Here is an 18,947-nt window from a genome sequence, read left to right on the forward strand (position 1 = left end):
AACAGAGCTTTGCTGAATTGGGATGCATTCCCTTTCTCTCTGTCTCTTGTCCCCACCACCAGAGGACTTATCCTTCTGGATGGGACGTCTCCACAAACGTACCAACCAGCCCCAGAATCCTGTGAGCTTTCTCTGACTCTCTGGAGACTCTGGGATTAGCAGTGCTCATTAAAGATAGTCAGGAAATCTTGACTCGAGGTAGCTTCTGCTCAGACCACATCAGGATTTGTCTTCACCCGGTCCAAGCTTTTCAGTTCATGTTCAGACACCCCCTCCGCTGCTAAGGCCCCCCAGAGAAGAGACAGAACATCCTCTGACATTGACACTGAGCCCTGCTGACATTCACCGAAAATGCAAAGGGACTTTCCTGGGGGGCTCTGCTACATTGAAGCCCAGAGGTGTTTTCCAGGGAGGAGTAAAGAAAGACAGGTCCCACTTACTCAGGGTCGTCCTGGTCACCAGCTTGAAGTGATGGAGTTCCTCAAACATTCTTTTGGAGATCTTCTCAATATGGAAGTGCTGGAGGATGCCTGGGGCCAAGTGAGAAAGTGGGGCAGGTGGTCAGGCCCTCTCTATCTGGAACCACCACCCCCTTTTTCTGCTTGGGTTGAGCATATCATCTCATTACAGGGGCTTAGGAGTATTGAGCTGGGCTGTGTAATGTGCTTAACCAGGAACTTGGATGGCTCAAGGGTTATAATTGACTCCATCTGTCTCCTTGGCTCACTGGCCTCCCCTTGGTTCTCCAGAGGATAGAGATATGGAAGATAGTGTTGCTGACCATGGGACCCCCTCCTAGGGAAAGCCACATGGAATCAAGCATGGGTGCTGGTGGGAGCTTCTACCGCCAAAGACGGTATTGGAAAGTCTGCCCTTGCCCCTGAGTCCAGGTAGATTATTTGTCCCTGCCAAACCACTGGGCTGCCCTTCTGGCCAAGCAGGGAGAGCCAGCAGTGGGACTGTAGACAGGTTGTTTGTGTAAACGGAGAAGACATCCCTGTTCCTGAACTCACTGAAAAGTATATTTTCCTTTGGGAAATATTCACAGCTCCTTTAGCTTTCCCTTACAGAAAATGGGGAAATTCAAAACGGGGGTGGGGGGTGGGGAGCAGGTACTCACAGTCTCAACTTTGCCTGATAAGTGTTTATCGGAATAACACCCAAACTATAAACGGCCTTGCAGTTAAGGAGCAACAAGTTACCAGCCTACTTAATCCTCAGGGGGTCTAGAGAGGACCATGTAATTGTAGCCTGGGTGTTTCTCTGCTCACCAAGCACAGCCCTTGGCCGCCCAGCACTAAACAAGAGGTCACTGAGATCTACACCAGCAAGCTGAAAAACATCCACATGCCTCTAGGGAGGGAGAGGTGTGGAGCAGAAAATAGTGGGTCCGCTGCTAGGGAAGCCAACAGAACAGGGCTTTAGTCCTAGGTGACCAGTTCCAGAGGAGCTAGGGAGTTAGAGGCGGGAAACCAACATTCCTAGGTATAGCGCAAAAATAAACATGGATGAGAAACATGTGTGTTCTAGCATATTGTTTTTCAGGGGTGGGGAGGAACTCACTCTTTCAGGCAAGGAAGGCTGGGAAAAGGGAGAGGAAGAAGCCCCACTCACATTCGAGCAGTTGTTTCTTAAAGTACGGTCCAAGTGCCACCCGAATTAGAATCACCGGCTGTTTGGGACACATTGAGGTGCCACCTAAGGCCTACCGAATCCCCATCTCTTAGACGGGGCCGGGTAGCTGTGTTGTAAACCAGCTCCTTGTACGATGCCGAAGCAGAACAAGGTCTGAGCGCCCTCGAGCCTTAGGCAGGAGCCAGCAGAAAAAGGATGTGCATTATTTCCCAACTGAGGTCTTACGTCTTCACTTGGATTGCTAGAAAAGTTGACCAGACTAGACCAACACTAGCCTCGCACCCGCGGGTTGGCTCTAGCAGCTATAGGACCACAGGGAACACGACGCAGCTTGCTATGACAGTCAGGGTGAGGGACCAGAAAAGGAACCGGATGGCTGTAATGACTGGGATTGTCCCTTCGGTGAGACTCCAAATCTTCCTGAGGACGGGGATGATGTTTTCAATGTGTCTCACCCGAGTACACAGCATGATTTGAGAGACATAGCTTCGCACCACACAAATGGATTTTCATGTTGGTTGAGCTTCGTGGTGGAAAGAATGGTAGGCCATGGTCTGGTCGGTCGAGACATTAGCTGCACATTAGAATCACCTGTGGAGCCTTCAGAACAAATGCTTATGCCAAGGCCTCATTCCTGGCCGAGCCACTGCCATCTCTGAGGGTAGGGCCCAAGCATTTGGTATTTACAAAAACCTCTCCCAGAAGATTCTAATGTGTAGCCAGGGTGGAGAAGCACTCCTCCAGCCTTTGTTGGTGTGAGAAAGACAACAAACCCCAAGGGTCAATACTTAACTTTTTGGACAGGTCATGGTTGAAGTTAAAGGTCATAATCACAGATGTGTTAGTCATGTTTCTGAGCAATCAGGAGAACTGAGCCAAACAGAGGAATAGGTTGAAGCAAAATTAAGGTGAGTTTTCCCCTCCAACCCCATTCCCCCACCTCTTACAAAAAAATAATAAGGAATTAATATTGTCTTGCTCACCCTTTCGAATGGTCCAAACGTGGACCTCTACCTGAGGTGGTCTCTCTGTCTCCAGGGCTATTTTTCTGGTGGTCTCCCCATCCTCCATGAACACAGACTCATACACAGGCATCGTTTCTTCTCCACAAAAGTAGCTCTTGTTGTCAAAGTTTTGGCCTGGAAGTTCTTCTGGAATCAGGAAGCAAGCAGAGGTTTGCGATGGCTTTCCAAAACCAGAAGTGAACTTCTAGGCATTCAGGTATCTCGTTGTTCATAACACCCTGCACTCATCAAACATGGACAGTCAACGAGAACATTCTCATGGAGACAGAAATCCCACCCATAGTTCCTTGGCTCAGTTTAGGCTACCCTGTAACAGCCACCAAATCACAAAGGGACACATGACCTTTCATTGAAGTCCACATCGTGACAGAATCCGTAGCTCTGCAGAACACTGACCCACCAAGCAAACCGGATCCACCCACCACCACAGAGGAGTGGACCTTCATGAGGATGAAGAATGTGGCCAGGTACAAATCTCTGAGGCATTTCAGGGTATATAGGATTTTTCATTCTGGGTCCGGATCATGGTCTGCTTAGCTCAGTGTTACCAACAGAGACCCAGGAAATGGGCTGACAGAGTGTCTCGGTTAACTTCCCTGACATCACTTAGGTATACTTAGAAAACATTTATGACACTCACTCAAGTGCATATACTTGCCCAAAGGATCTATCCAAATTGGCTTGACATTTCTGAACGCTCTTTGATTTGTTTGTAAGGGGAACGATAATACCGGATCAACACCAGTGCCAAAACCTAGATGTCAGATTAGTCATATGTGCGCTATGCCAAATGAATGGTTGGGAGACACACACACACACACAAAAACTGGTCAAATCCCTCAACTATGGATCATTTAGTGTATAAACTAAACTGTTGGATTTCAGCTTCCAGGCAGAAAGATACCAGCCCCCTCATACTTCCCATTCCGCTCCGCCCTCCTCTTTCCTCAGCCCCCAACCAAAAAAACCCAAAGAACAAAACAAAACAAAACAAAAACCAAAACCCCAAAAACAAAACAAAACAAAATAAAACAAAACCAAAAATCCAAAAAACAAAAAAAAAACCCCAAAAAACAAAAAAGAAGTTTCCTTCCTAGTTCGTTATCCGTGAGTTAAGTTTCCTTGCTGGCTTCGTGATCAGCACCTTCTTCAGCTGTGTCTTTAAAGTGTACACTCAAATCAGGAACAGCAAAGAGAAGCCATGGACACCCCGAAAACTTGGAGTATGTGCAGAAGTCTTCTGTAAGATTATCTCATGAAAGCACCGAGGGCCGGGTGCCTTGGATCTGTGACTCCAATTAGGGAGACTTGCTGTTAGCCAGTTGGATGCATGTGGACCAGAGGTTGGAATCAAATTGCTCTCGTGCGTCTCTTGCTGACCTGATTAGCTTTCCCACACCCACCAGCATTTTGGCAGTGTAAGGACCAAACCCGTCTTCTCTTGATGATTCCAGGTTGGACTTCTGAGTTTGCAGGTCCTCCCAGAACTAAGCTTCCTTCCTCCTGTTGTCCTTTGTAGTTATTTAATTGCTCAGTGGGCCAGTCTTTTTGGATGATATGTTAGTAATTAAGGGATGTGTGCTAGCATTTTTCAAGTGGGAGAAATGGGTCTTTGGGTATACAGGGATTTCTATGTCTTTATCACCTTTAGAATGAGAGCTGAGCTCAGTTGTTTAACTTTTTGTACCAGGGATGCCTGGGTAGCTCAGTGGGTTAAGCATCCGACTCCTGATTTTGGCTCACGTCACGATCTCAGGATCGTGAGATTGAGGCCCGCGTTGGGCTCCGCGCTCAAGCACAGAGTCTGCTTGTCCCTCTCCCTCTACTCCCTCCCCTGCTCATGCTGTCTCTCTCTGTCTCTCAAATAAATAAATAAAACCTTAAAAAAATTTTTTTGCACCAGTACTAGCTAGAACTGCCACGTGATCTCCATGATGGCACTGTAAGCACCTGTGATGTGTTAAAAGTTCTCCCGGCGTTCTGAAGGGTCATTTTGCACGCCCCCCCTCTGCACCAAGAGTTTAATTTACTCAGCAGAAGGGCTCTACGAACAACAAAATCCATCAGTGACTCAACCCTGGTTGGTGTTTGAAAATATTAAGAGTAAGCAAAGTGTGTCTTTCAAGCTAACCGTTGGGCAACATCCTCCTCATCCCACACCCTCCACCTCAAGGTGCTTTCTCATCTTCTGACGGCTCCAGGTTCACCTCATTTCATTTCCTGCCAAGGAAGCCTGCTGTGCTTCAAGTCATTTCCAGCCATTTTCACTTCCCTTGCGAATGCTCGTATCCTGAGCTCTCCAGAACTAAGAAATTGAGAAAGCATTTCTTTACAGAAGTGGAGATGACCGGCGACATATTATCCCCGCCCAGATAACTTCTGAGTCTCAGCAGAGGCGTTTTCTGCTGTAAACCAAAAAGAGCGTGATCATGGGAATTCCAGATATCGGGGCAGTGCGGTGAGGGCGGGAGGAGTTGGGGAGCCTTCAGGAAATGGAAGTCCTACGCAACCCTGTAGGTGGCCACTGGTGCACAAGGCCAGGCCAGCCTCTACCAGAGCAAGGGCAAGAGAGAGAGAGAGAAAACTCCCATCCGTTATTTTGGCCCTCACTTGTGACTGGACGAGCCTCCCATCATTTGTTAGAATGAAACTTTTGGCGGGATCATCAGTGAATTCTAGTTCTCTCTCTTCCCCTCTCAACACAAATAACTGAATTTACTGTTCTTTTTTCCATCCATCTTCTTCCCTCCTCACTCGTTGTCCCTTTTTCTCTGGCGTGTGTTTTCTAACAGGCTGATGTTGTCGTGATCTTCCCCTTCCTTGCTCCTGCTCTTGCTCAGGACCCTACTCAAATATCAGTTCTTCACAGAAGTCTCCCCTGGCCACTCTTTTGAAAGTGCCCACCTTCCCCCGCTTCACTGTCCCCTGATCCTGCTTGGTCTTTCTTCGCAGTACCACCGCAACCTAAAATCCCCTCGTTGTTTGTGTTCCTCTTCTTTCCTCTCCGCTAGGATGTAAGGACCACGCTGGTAAATGGCCTTCGTCTGGCTTGTGCGTCTTTCTGTCTCAGTGCTGGTAACAGTGTTTTGCAGACAGTAGGCACGTCATACGTATTTCCAGAAGGAATGCATGAGTGAGAACATGTTCCCCGCCGCACTAGGGTTTCTGAGTAGCTGGAGCAGGCGCACCGGCGTCTGTGGCTAGTGACTGTCGTGAGGTGATGTGACTATCCGGTGTCACTCAATTTGCACACACCCCTGTCTGGCTCGCTGAGAGACAGGTACACAGAAGGGGACAGGAACTCTCTCCTGCCATGCTGCTCCGTAAGTCCTGTATCTATCCCCACACCCCTAAGGAGGGTGGCAAAGCAGCTCTTCCAGAGAGACAGGTTTGGTCCATCAGGCTTTTCAGCCTCTTGCCAGTTGGGATCTGGAGGGCAGTCCTTTAAATAAGAACTTGTTCTTCTAATTACAAAAGTAATACACATTGTTGAAAATTTGAATAATGCAGATAAATCAAAAGGAGAAAATGAGAACTACATATGGTTCAATCTTCCAAAGATAGCCACCGTTAAACGTCTGCCGAATGCCCTTCCAGCCTTTTGTTTCGGCTTAAGTGTATTATAAACACTTTCTTTTTTAACATGAGTGGAATCATAATGTTGTTCTGTAGCGTGCTCTTTGTACTTAACAGATCCATCACAAACATGTTTCCATGCCATTAAATCTTGCTGGCCGTATTATATGACATGGTCCGGCTATACCATGATCTATTTAACCATTCTTGTTCTGTGTTCAATTGATGTGTTCACTTCTTATTTGAATCACCTGCATCACTAAAGACCTAAGCATACAATGAAACAGGATTTGGTCTGAAGGGTCGAGATCAAAATTGGAATATTATATAGTGGGGAGGATTTACCTTCCCTGGGGTAGTTTAGATAATGATTAGTTTTTGTCTGAAATTATCATGTTGTCTTACTTCTATGACTGTAGGCATTCCACCCTTGACCAAAGAGAAAACTCTGTTGGTGGAATTACGCTGAAGTGACACTAAAGGGTTTGAGGATCCAGTGAGATCACACACGTGGAAGTCGTCATAGGTTACTGCGGCTTGGGTGGCCCTCATGTCCGTCTCGTGCCCAGAATATGCTCCTTCCCTACCCCTAATGAGTATGGTTCCTCATCAATTTTAATGCCCCAATTCTCGACTCCAGATCAGATAGGTCCTGTCTTTCCTGTCCACATCCTGCCCACTGTTGACTCCGGAAGACGAGGGTCATTACACTGAGAAAACTTTTGTTTGTGCCTTAAATAAATGGTTCTCATACTTTAACGTGCATGGGAATCAACTGGGGGATCTTGGCAAAATGTGAACTCTGGTGCAGCTGGTTTGGGGTGGGGCCTGAGAATTTGCATTTCTTACTAGCTTCCAGGTGCTTCTGGTGCACACACCGCACTTTGAGTAGGAAGGCCATACACCACCCTGGGCCCACAGCAGGGCTTCCCAAACCTGTTCGCACATTAGTATCACCTGGGGATCTTTTAAAAGGTCTGCCGCCCAGGCCACACCTGAAATCAATGAGATCATAATTGCTGGGGATGGAACACAGGTAGTTTTAGAAGCTTTCCCGGGGGATTCCATTGTGCAGACAAGTCGGGCAAGGACTGACCCACACGAAGATGCTCAAAAAAATACACGTTGGCTAAGTTCGTGGTTGCCTGCTGATCATGAGGTTGCCTCAGCTGAAGGAATACAGGACTTAGCTCTCTGCCTACTTTGAAAAAATTTTGGCTTTTCATCTGTGTTTATAAAACTGCTGGTAGGCATAAGAAATGATAGATAAATTCATGTGCATGGAACAGACTCACTCATTCACTCCTGGAATGTTGGAGCTGGAAAGGTCCTAAGAAATTATCCACTCTAACCCTCTCGTTTTGCAGAGAAGGAAACTGAAGCTCAGAGAGGTGCAGTGACTTTTTCTAGGTCACACAGGAAACCAGTGGCAGAGCTAAGATTAGACTGCTTGATTACCAGTGCCCAATGCAGTCAACCCCAACACTACAGACTATATTTTTATCTACTTCATAGGCATTAAAGCCACTATTTAATTCATTTGCTTTTTTTCTTAACAGTTCATTATTTTCTACTGGCCTGGAAAAGACAATGGGCTGTAAGTGACCTGAATTCCAAACCTTGGTTTTATTATTGATTTGTGTGACTCAGGGCCAGTTGCCCAATACGCTTCAGTTTTATCTTTAATAGAGCAATAAGATCATTTTAAAATTGTAGCGTTGGACGGGAGCTTGGAGATTAATTGCTCCAAGCTTTCCATTGTACAGATGAGGCTGATGAAGGCCAGGACAGATCCATCACATTTCCAAGGTCACACAGCAACTTCGCTCAGGCCCAGAACCTACACTCCTTCCACCCTACCTCACCTGTCTCGAAGGGGTCATGGATGTGATTGTGTTTGATGAGTTTAAGAGTGACAGCAGTGACAGGTGCTACTCTTCTTCTGGATAATCCTCATAATCCAATTTCTCTGTAATTTGGGAAAGCCAGGCTGAAGTCTGGCACTTAGGGCTACGTGGGGCCAAAGGTGTGGGAGACACGGGCACACCCCCGGTCTATTTCTGAATAGTAAGTTTCTTCCAAGGAACCATCTTATCAGCCCTTCAAGAGAGGGGAGAATGAAGTTCATTATTAGCACTGGTATCATTAAGATGCTGTGGCAGATTGATTAGGCTTCTGATGCTCAAAGAACACTGAGAAGGACTCTGTGGGGGTCTCAGTCAACCAAAGGCAGGGCTTCCAACCAACGCACCTTTTGCCTTTTTACCTGGACACACCTTGCAGCACTTTCCATCTATTTTTTGAGGATACTTGCAGGGGTATCGACTGGGGCAGTGGATTTTCTTACACTCTTGCTTGGTGACATTACAAGTGCACAACACACACTCCACAATGCCAAATGCCCGGAGGTTCGGGTGCCAGGACTCGCCATGGGAGTAGGTCTTTCCATTGGAAACGCACACTGGAAGAGAACATAGGACTGGAAATTAAAGGCTAGGGAACTGAAATGGGCCCCGTGTGCTCAGAACCCAAGCTCCGAACCCCTTAAGACATCAAGCATCCTTCGTCCTTTTCATGGCTGTTGGATGTACATTGACAGAGGAGCCTCTGGAACCAAAAACAAAACCCAACCCCCCCACCAAAACCAAAAAACCAGCTCAGTTCCTGTTCTACCATTAGCAACTATTCAGGTCCGTCAGCAGCAGCCTCTGGGTGCTCACAAGTGCCAGCACATGGTGAGCCGTCAAGAAATATTTCTGAAAATGGAGGAATGTATCAATGAATGAAAGCAGAGTTCCATCTGCCCTGGGTACCTGATAAGGAACCTCCAGTAGAATTTAGTGTTAATACCTGCAGTTTCACAAAAGATCTGTATGGCCCAAGTGGATAGGCTTCTTGGCATGAAAATTTCCCAGGGACGCTGGCTGCCCAGGGACGCTAGATGCAGAAACTATTGCTCTTCCCAAAGGGCCAGTATTTCCAGACCCTGAAGCAAGTCCTTCCAGAATATCACATGCTATGAGAGTCTGATCCACCAACACAGATGGGTATGGAGTTAATGGCACTAGCCTCCCGTCTGGAATGGGAAGGAAGGCGCTAATATGAGATCAAGAGGGAAAGGATCATGAAAGAAAGAGCCTTTCGTGCCTCTGATCTTCAGGCAGTGTCCTCTGGCCTCCACGTCACAGTGGCTGGAGAGATTCTACAGCAGTGAATCACTACCTGTCTCACAGATAGCCTTTGGTGGTCTCACATTTGTTGGGGGGAAAGTTAAGTCACAGGCTCCATGTTTTCTAAGTCTCCTTGCAAGAGCAAGCATCTGAAGAGCTAAAGGCCAAGGGGCCTCTGAAGGGAAGAGGCCACAGGAACATCCTCCAATTCAAACCCACCAAAACATACCCTGCTCCCACTGTAAGGCATGGAGCTAGGCTCCAGGATAAGAACTCTACTGGGCTGCAAATGGGGAGGGCTGAGCAGAAGTTCTCTCCCTTTTTGAAAGTGTTGAGACATTCTGGAGATTTTAAGCCATGACTGGGACTGGGTGTGTTTCTCATTATTCCCATCACCTCATCATACCCAGGAAGACCTGTCGGCATCCCGATCAACAACATCTCTAGGGCGGGTTGTATCACTTAAGGCAGGGCTAGGGTGGGAGAAACAGCCCCACTTGGGGCGTTTCTAGGAACTGAGTGATTTGGCCGCAAGACAATGGCCTCAGAAAGATGAATCATTGGGCTATTTCTTTCTCATCAAGTCCACTGGGTCACATTTGGAAATATGGATGATGTTGGCTGCCTTTTCCTATCCTTTGCAAGTACTGCTAGAGTCCTAGGCGCTCTAATAGGTCAACCCATGCAAAGATTTCCAAGAACCCGAGAACCTAAACAAGAGAAGCTCCCAAACTTACTGGGAGATAGAACAGGGACTTGACACATGGCCTGTGAGCTCAGGGCTGTGGATGGAATCATGTGACAAGACAGGTCAGATGTGTTGTTCTCCCTCCTGCCCCCACCCCTCCTCTCTCCTCCGAAGACAGTGACAGTCCCTTCTAGACAATGTGACCAAATGGGTACATAGTCTATGTCAAGCAAATTTAGGCTGGAGTCAAGTTCAAAATGGCAGAGTCCTACCACTTCTCCTCTTTGACTCAAGCAGGGGACCAAGCGGATATGTCTCAGAGGGGCACGTCTGTTAGCAGGAAAGCTAAGGAGAAGGGCAGGCAGGACCCCACCCCCGAGTGTTACACAGCCGGATTCCCTCCTCCCTGAACATTTGGACTAAGGGAACAACCTAGACTGGGTGAGAGCCTATACCCTGAGATGCAGGAGTGGGAGGTCAATGCTCTAGAGGGAAAGGCAGCCTTCTCCCCACCAACAAACTCTTGAGATGATTTTGAATCATCCAGCTGGGGCATTGAGAGATGGGGCTGGGGGCAAGTGATTCTCCAGTGAACTATAATAGAAAGGTCAGGAAAGAACCACTTCATCCAAATCAATAGGAGCAATGAAAAAATGTAAACCAGCTGGGCCTTTTGTAGGACACAGAGAAAATCAAGGGATGAGCCTCTGCCCTGAAATGAAGAGGCCTGTGGAAATTATGGGATTTAGGATTTTCAAAGTCCATTACCCCACAGGTTTTTTTTTTTAAGGCTTTGAAATACTTTCAGAGCAAATGGAATCTATTGGAGACAATTTAGGATTGAAAATCAAACTGCATCTTTACCTCCTACTCCTCCGCATTTCATAAATTTGTATTGGAATGCCTTGGAATTTAAAAATAATACATTTCAAATCAAACCCAGATCGATAGTAAATATTTCCAATTCTTCTAATATATCACCATTTTTTATTAAGAGTTTTATTTTGCATGTTCTTCTTTAAAGCCTGTTAGTTTCAAAAGCGATTCAATGTTTTTTATCTGTAATCTGAAATTTACATCTAACTGGTAACAGATGTGATCAACCAGCTTTGGTTTGACCAGCTTTGTTGAGATTTATAGTAGGAGTTCTTTGTAACGGATTGTTTTTCACCCGTGTTATTCAATCATTTGGTTTAATAATTTATTACTTTTAACCCGTTCAGGGAACTGGCTTTGATTTGTTTCTCCTTTAAAGGAAACAAAACATGTTTGTGGTTTCATAAAAGGGAACCAGCTGAGCTCTTGCTCTGAAGAGCTGGTTGACACAATGCCTAAAAAAGTAAGAAGCAGTCAATTGTTTGATTGAATTTCTCCTCCCCCCACCCCCGCTACTGGGGTGGGGGTGGAGGCCGGGGAACTCTTGTGCAGGAAGGTCCGGGGGGCCACGGACATGTGTGGGTGCCTGCTGCAGCCAGCTGGTCGGCCGAGTGGGCTTCATTTCCCCGTTAACCTGATCAGTCCTCCTGGGGCTTGGCCAGGAGGTTTCTGGATTTCTTACTGGATTACTCACTTCTAATGATAATCGTCTCATGTGAATTAGAATCTCTGAGTGTGGGGCCCGGAATATGTATCTTTAGCAAGAGGTCTGGGGAGAATCCTGGGTGCGCTGAGGTATGAGAATCACTATTTCTAAGGTACAGGGCTAAGAGCTTCCAAAGCGGCTGACGCTTGAGTACCTGTGAAGAGCGGGTGCCCGACCCGGGAAACAAACAACCTCTCATTCCCTTAACGATCTAAGGAACGTCCCCCCATGACCTGCGACCCCCTAGGGCAACTACGGAAAACCCTTGGGGGCTGCCTCAGGTTCACTGCTTTCTTGCCTTTCGTCCTAAATAAAGACAGATACATCTAAAGTAGAAACGAAGCTCTCTGGGCTGTGTTTAGGGAAGTCCTGACAGTCTTTTGGAGTCGCTTGTCCACAGTTGCTTGAAGGCTTGATGGTAAGCGGTGCTCCTGTGACTGTCTGATGTGCACGGGGCACAGGGCCCTTTCTAGGTCCAGCCCTCAGAAGACCGGGGCGGGGGGTGGGGAGGAGGGACGTGGTACCGAGGGAGTGCACCCCTTACCTTGTCCATGCTTGTGTTTGTTGTTGATGACAATCTGCACGATGGTGCCCGATGCTTGCTGGGAATCCATAAGAGCTCCTCGGTGGCTTCTGGCCCCAGGAAAGCGGGGCAGACCTCCAGCCTGCCGGCTTGGTGGAGGGTCGTAGTGAGAGCGGTGGTAGGAATGTCTCTGTAAGACGACAAGGACAACCTCAGTCCCCCAAAGCCACCAGAGAGAAGGCAGGAAGGGACTGACACACACGTCGAAGCTGTTCGATAACTTCTAGCAATGATCTGAGCTCTGATCTTAAATTAACTACGTGTCCACCCACACCGAGCAGCCTTGACAACACACTGAGATTTCTCTCTCTCCTTGCAGAAGACTGGGCAGCTTCACAGACAAACCTCAGAGGCAGCAAACAGCCAAAAAAAGGGAAATAAATGCTCCCAAGTATCTCACGTGTAAGAGTTAAGGTACTAGCCTGCGACACAAGGCAGAGTGGGACAGAGGCCACAGGAGAAGCAGGAATGGCTGTGCAAAGTAGGAAGAGAAAGAGACCTGGGCCATGAAAGCTGGACAGACTTTTTCTACAGGCAGAGTTGGTGAGGAATATTCCAAGCAGCCATTTCCAAGTCGAGAAGGTGTAGCAGAGAACATAGAGTCCATAAAAGGGAACAGTTAAAGGACAACATTCCAAAAGTGGGTTGCAGCCAGATCAGGGAGCACTTGAAATGACAGGCTAATAAAGGGTGACGACTTTATTCAGTAGGCGACAGAGGTGAGGGTGTGGGAGCCTTTGAGGGATATTTTTCTAAAGCAGGGAAATAATCAGAACTGTGTTTCCAAGCATTGATCCCTAATCATGTCTAGGGTGAACTGGATAGGAAGAGATAGGACCCAAGGATAGTCCAGATAAGATGTACTGAGACTCTCAATGCAGCCAATGGCTTGAGATCACAGGGCACAGTACAGCTACCCTAGACATTTTGTAGGATAACTGACAGTGTATGACAGTACCAGGATGTCAGCCAGAGGTGAGGGCTTTGTTTTGCGCTCACTGCTCGATCTCCAGTGCCCAAAACAGTGGCCAGCATCTAGAAGGGGCTCATTAAACACTTGTCGAATGAATGAATGAATGAATGAATGAATGTTGTGGTCCCTAATGAAAGCTTAGAGTCCTGTAGTCCAAATGATGCAACCATTGCTCTCTTGGCCAAAGATCGACACATGATGAACCCACCATACTGTTTCCCACCCCTCTCCCAGGAGCTGAGGGAGCGTGAAGGCAGAGGAAGATGGAATGAATGCAGACTAGACCCTGAAGCGAAAAGCCAAATAAATAACAGTGTGTTTTAGGGGCAACTGTTAGTGGTAAAAGAGGGGTGACCCACTAAAAAACCTTTCGCAGGCCATTAGAAAGATCCTTATATTCAGTGTTAGAAATAGCAGGGGACCTTGGAAGGTAGTTATGAGATCTTCTAACCCCACCAGCCCATAAAACATTTATTACAGTTATGTTCCATAGACACACATGTTGCAAATTTAGCTTTGGGAATTATGATTACTCTCTTGGGTGGGGGAGGCATCGGTGGGAGAAGGAGAGAGAGAACAGGAGCCGGAGTAAGAGAAAGAGAACACAACTCTCTAAATCTAAGAAGAGTCCATCCCGGTGCATTGCTAGAAAATCTCACACAAATAAGAATTTGCATCAATTCATTATCATGTACACAGATGGGATTCTTGGTGCAAATATTTTTCGTTCCCACAATGGCTCATATGTCTTTTTCACTCACATTCCACAAAGACCATTACAGATTGTTCCGTCCTTTCTGGAGTTTGGCAAAGTTTTGCCAAAGGAACACAGAGAGGACAGTTTGGCTGATGGGTGTCTTACCAATGATGCTAAAGGGAGGGCTAGAATTTGTGAGAGGAAAGGTCGCTGACCCAGGACGAGCTGCAAGTACAAGAAGTTCTCTGATTCATGAGGGTGAGAACAAAGTGAAAAGTTTTCTTTGGTACCAGGCACTCAGACCCTGGACATAGGGTAAGAGCAGAAAAAAAGATTCAAAACCAAAAAAACAAAAAGCAAACAAAAACCCCACAAAGAACCTCAAGGATTTTGATCAGCCCCCCAGAACCTCATCTTGTTTAAGGCTTTTGTTTTACAGACAGAGAAACCGAGGCCAGAGAGGAGCGGGGGTCTTATTTGGGGTGACAGTGAAGATTGAGTTTTCGGAGATGGCAGGAGAGTGGGGACGGGGGGAGGAGGAGAGAGGAAGATGAACAGGAGGAAGAGGAAGAAAGGAAGGAGAAATCAGGAGAGGAAATGTGTGGGTCAAGCTCAGCGGGCTGCAAACATTTGGCTAAAAGCTGCTCCAAAGAAAATAAGATAGGGGCACCTGGGGGCTCAGTCGGTTAAGTGTTCAACTCTTGGTTTCGGCTCAGGTTGTGTACTCAGGGTCTTGGGATTGAGCCTCGCGGTGTGCTTTGCACTCAGTGGGGGGTCTGCTTGAGAGTTTCTCCCTCTGCCCCTCCCCCCTCAAATAAATAAATAAATCTTTTTAAAAAAAGTTTGCTAAGATAGCAAAGTCCACTACAGTGTTCACAACTCCGGGGGTGGGGGTGGTGAGGTGTGATTTTGATTTGAGGGTAATGGCCCTTTTAGAGTTGTTCCCCTAAACTAAGGAATGAAAGAGGCTTACCAGGGACCATTCTGACCTTGCACCTTACAGCAAGGGAGAAAAAGACATTAAGTCCTTGGAGTCATAAGTGAAACTGGAGCTTATCTTCCAATCCGGCTGTGAACAGCCTACTTGAGAGAGCAGGTCAGGACTCGTCAGGTAGAAATGCCCATGTAGTATGCTACGCTTTATTCTGCTCAATGTTTTGGCATTATTTGATTTCCTGACTTGAAGTATTGATAACTCTCTCAGGCTTTTTTTTTTTTTTAAGATCTATTTATTTATTTAAGTCATCTCTACACCCAACGTGGGGCTCAAACTCACGACCCGGAGATCAAGTGTCGCAGGCTCCTCCGACTGAACCAGCCAGGCACCCCCTATCTCAGGCTTTGGAGGTGGTTCTCACACACTTCTTTTCTGGTGGTTGGAAAATCCCCATTATTGTAGAAAGGTCCCAGGAATTTCTTCCTTACTTGTCCTAAGGTCTAAGATGGAAGGGTTTTATTGGCAGAGACAGGAAAACAGGAGAGTTCAGGAAAAGCCTTCGAAATGCCTTCATGGCTGTGAATCTAAAGTTACCACAAAATAAAAAGTTAATTCAAAAAATGTCTTCAGAGGGGTGCCTGGGTAGCTCAGTCGGTTAATTGCCTGCCTTCGGCTCAGGTCATGATCCCAGGGTCCTGAGATCGAACCCAGCATCAGGCTCCCCACTGAGCGGGGAGCCTGTTATCCCTCTGCTGCTCCCCCTGCTTGTGCTCTCTCTCTCTGTCAAATAAATAAATAAAATCTTAAAAAAAATAAAAATGCCTTCAGAATCTGTCGTAATTCTCACAGCCGTGAGTGTATTATATCTTCATCACTGGCCCCCTAGGACCATCCCTGTCTAGGAGACACTTGGGCCAGTTTCCTTCCCAAACCATTGTTCTGACAATGTGAATGAGACGTGTATTTCTATCTGTTTCCTATTGTTTCGATCCCTAAAGCTTTCACTTTTCTAATGGTAAATCTCTGAGTAATCTTTTGGGGGCAAAATCAGAGTTTGGCTGTCGTCCAAAACAAAATTCTGCTTGCTTTCATGTTTTGGCTTTCCACCCTGCATCTACTTCTCCCTCCCTATAACACACACACACAACACACACACACACACACACACACACACACACACACACACACACACCATGGTACTAGGACCAGTGCATGTGAAATTATCTGGAAACTGAACAGAAATCATTTCAGGATTTTACAAAGAAGCCGTAATTCAGCCACTGTTTCTCCTTCCTGTCCACTTCATAAAACTTGGCAAACGGGTGGTTTTCAACCCATTTGGCAAAACAAAGCAATCACCTGTATTCCTATTGAACTGAGGTTTTCGTCAGTTCCCTGTGAAAAGGAACGCTCTATTAAGGTCAGTCTACCGGACCGGCAATGTGTTTTTAGGGCTGCCGTGTTTGATCCCATACAGAAAGTTGGGACTGCAAAGGATATTAGAAGGGCTCCTCCTACCTTCTCATTTTTGGCCGGTCAAGAGCCAGCAACAAATTTGAAGTATCTCTCTCTGATGTGGAACAAATTCGCAAAGTGCATTAACATTCATGAAAAGCCCCTCACACACATTTCACCCACCTTCCATACCCATTCCTTCAACACGAATTTCTTGGGTGCCTACTATGTGCCGGGTATGTATTTTTCTATTACTACAGATGCTATTTATTAGTCAACTCACATCCCACAGTATCTACCCCTTTTGGAACAAAGGAAAATATTTATTTATAATAAAGTGGAACCATCTGGACATTTTGGCCTACTGGGCCCAAATGTTTGTTTCTAAAGATAGGTCTTGAACTCCTTTTAAAATCAATAACTATTTCAAGGCCCTGCATTCTGTACCTCACCTCTTTTGCTAAAGGAAGTACGGGATTAAGTTCAGCCCCAACGCCAGCAGTTTCAGAAGAAGGATGAGACTGAAAGACAAGGGTAGAGTTGGAGGCAGCATAAAATGAAATCAAGAAGAAAGGCGAATTGATGGTCTTACCGGCAGGACCGCAGAACTGGCCACAACGCTTAGCGTTGGGGGCCAAGACACCTCACTTAAGGTGTCTGAGACCCAAATTCGGTGAGAATGGCATATGGTTGATGGCCACAAATTTAGTCATTCTCAACATCCTACCACAATAAAAAATGAGGGCGGACAAAGAGAGGAAATTCACAACACAGAAGACAGAGACTGGCATCGTCTGTCAGGATCTGGAAGGAATCTCACTTCCTATAAAGTAGATAGAGCTAGATGGAGAAAATCTTCTTAATTTTTTTTTACATTTTTATTTAAATTCCAGTGAGCGAACCTGCAGTGCAGTATGAGTTTCAGGTGTACAGTGGAGTGATCTGACACTTCCATACAGCACCCGGCGCTCATCATGACAGGTGCCGTCCTGAATCCCCATCCAATGATACAGAACAGATAGAGTAAAAAATCACGCTCTCCCTTTCCCCCTGCCCACTTCCACCCCTCCGAGATCACCACTTATAACATGTTGGTATATGACCTTCCAGATCTTTCCATATGCATTCACATTCATGCACACACACATAATTTTTACATAAGGAAATGAGAGTAGATGTTGTATCCTGCACCTTGCTTTGTTTACATAATATATCTTGGGGATCCCTCCACTCACGTACCCTTCGACGTCCTGGATTCTTTTTAACAACAGCACCGTGTCCCACAGATTGGGTGTGTTCAACCAAGCCCCCATTACTTACATTTGGGTTCCTTCCATTTGTTTTGCTCTTAGGAAAACAATGCTGCATTGACTCTGCCCCGTACACTTTTTTTGTACAGGGGTCCAATGAATGTCCATGTATGTACCATGAACGCCTTTGTACATCTTGTACACTTTCATAAATCCTTCAATTTATAGATTCCCTGAACTGGAACATCTCCTTTTCAGATTTTAAGAAGTTTGAGGTATGGCTGTACTTCGACAAATGCTTTTGAGAGAGGGATGACAGTTTGTCAATTACTTCGAAATATACAGGGATAAGAGATGCTGTTGCTACACAGAGGGGCTTTCTATGAGGTTAGTGCTGAGAATGAAAATGCGATATTGCAGGGTGGGGAAGGAGTATGTGGCCTGCTACCTTTTCTCTCTTGCAGCTGTATGACTGAGAGCCTAAGGCTTAGAAAAGTCTTTGTGGAGACATGTCCACTGTATCTCTGCCAGAAGGATGGATGGACCTACCTTACAGTCCCACCGAAGGTCCTCACTACCGAGGACAGAGGTAGTGACCTGCTTTCCTACCAGAAGACAAAGATTTGGCAAGGCATCCTGAAAGGCTTCCAACTTCTAATCTAGATGGGGGGGTACCTAAGGGATGGGGCTGTGATTGCTTTCTGCTCATGTCCTGGCCCGAGTTACCAATTATACAGTGTACTTAAATGATCAGAGGTTGGTGATAATGCCATTTAATTTTCCAAGAAAAGGGAAAGATCAATGGTGTTAGAAATGGGCCCTTTTATGGAGTTACTGGGATAACAGCCATGGAGAGAGGAAAGTTTGGCCTGGTGCGGTGGAGGGTTGAATTATTTGAGCTCTTCACACTTACTGCTTCTCTGTTGGCAGGTTGCCGGAAGATATCACCATCAGAATGTTCCCACGACAATTCTCCATCCCCTGTTTATTACAAAATAAAGAAAGTCATACATACATAGAAGAGAAAACCGTTACCCTTGTGACCTAGCCACATTTCTGGTTCTATGATCCCAAACTTCTCCAGCCATTTTAACTCTTGTTAAGATGGCTATCCTTCCGGGCACCTGGGTGGCTCAGTCAGTTGGGTGTCTAGACTCTCAATTTTGGCTCGGGTCATGATCTCAGGGTCGTGAGATCGAGCCCTGCATCAGGCTTCACGTGGGGTATAAAGTCTGCTTAAGATTCTCTCTGCCCCTCCCCCCGTCTCCCTCTGTCTCTGTTTCTCTCTCCCTCCACCCCCCCCCAAAATGGCTGTCCTTCATAAAGTGACCCTGAAAGATTTCTCTCTGGGTCTGCCCCATTTTTCAAAACAACTC

The 18,947-nt window shown here is 46.4% G+C and overlaps 1 protein-coding gene across 8 annotated transcripts in view; it reads right to left on the minus strand.

The window, feature by feature from the left end:
* The window catches only part of CHRDL1 (chordin like 1), a 113,855-nt gene that overhangs the window by 5,122 nt on the left and 89,786 nt on the right, over window positions 1-18,947 (minus strand). For 4 of the 8 annotated variants that reach the window (XM_048213370.2, XM_026478841.4, XM_044392087.3 and 1 more), the window contains exons 7-11: window positions 18,485-18,552; window positions 12,221-12,389; window positions 8,503-8,697; window positions 2,619-2,786; window positions 441-530 (exon numbers count right to left, since the gene is read on the minus strand). In XM_048213370.2, coding sequence (XP_048069327.1) covers window positions 441-530; window positions 2,619-2,786; window positions 8,503-8,697; window positions 12,221-12,389; window positions 18,485-18,552 — 690 coding nt within the window. Of the gene's footprint in view, window positions 1-440; window positions 531-2,618; window positions 2,787-8,487; window positions 8,698-12,220; window positions 12,390-18,484; window positions 18,553-18,947 lie in introns of all 8 variants that reach the window. The other 4 variants (XM_026478840.4, XM_026478837.4, XM_048213369.2 and 1 more) reach the window with 1 other exon arrangement.

Source organism: Ursus arctos, chromosome X (genome assembly GCF_023065955.2).
Source record: "Ursus arctos isolate Adak ecotype North America chromosome X, UrsArc2.0, whole genome shotgun sequence".
NCBI lineage: Eukaryota > Metazoa > Chordata > Mammalia > Carnivora > Ursidae > Ursus > Ursus arctos.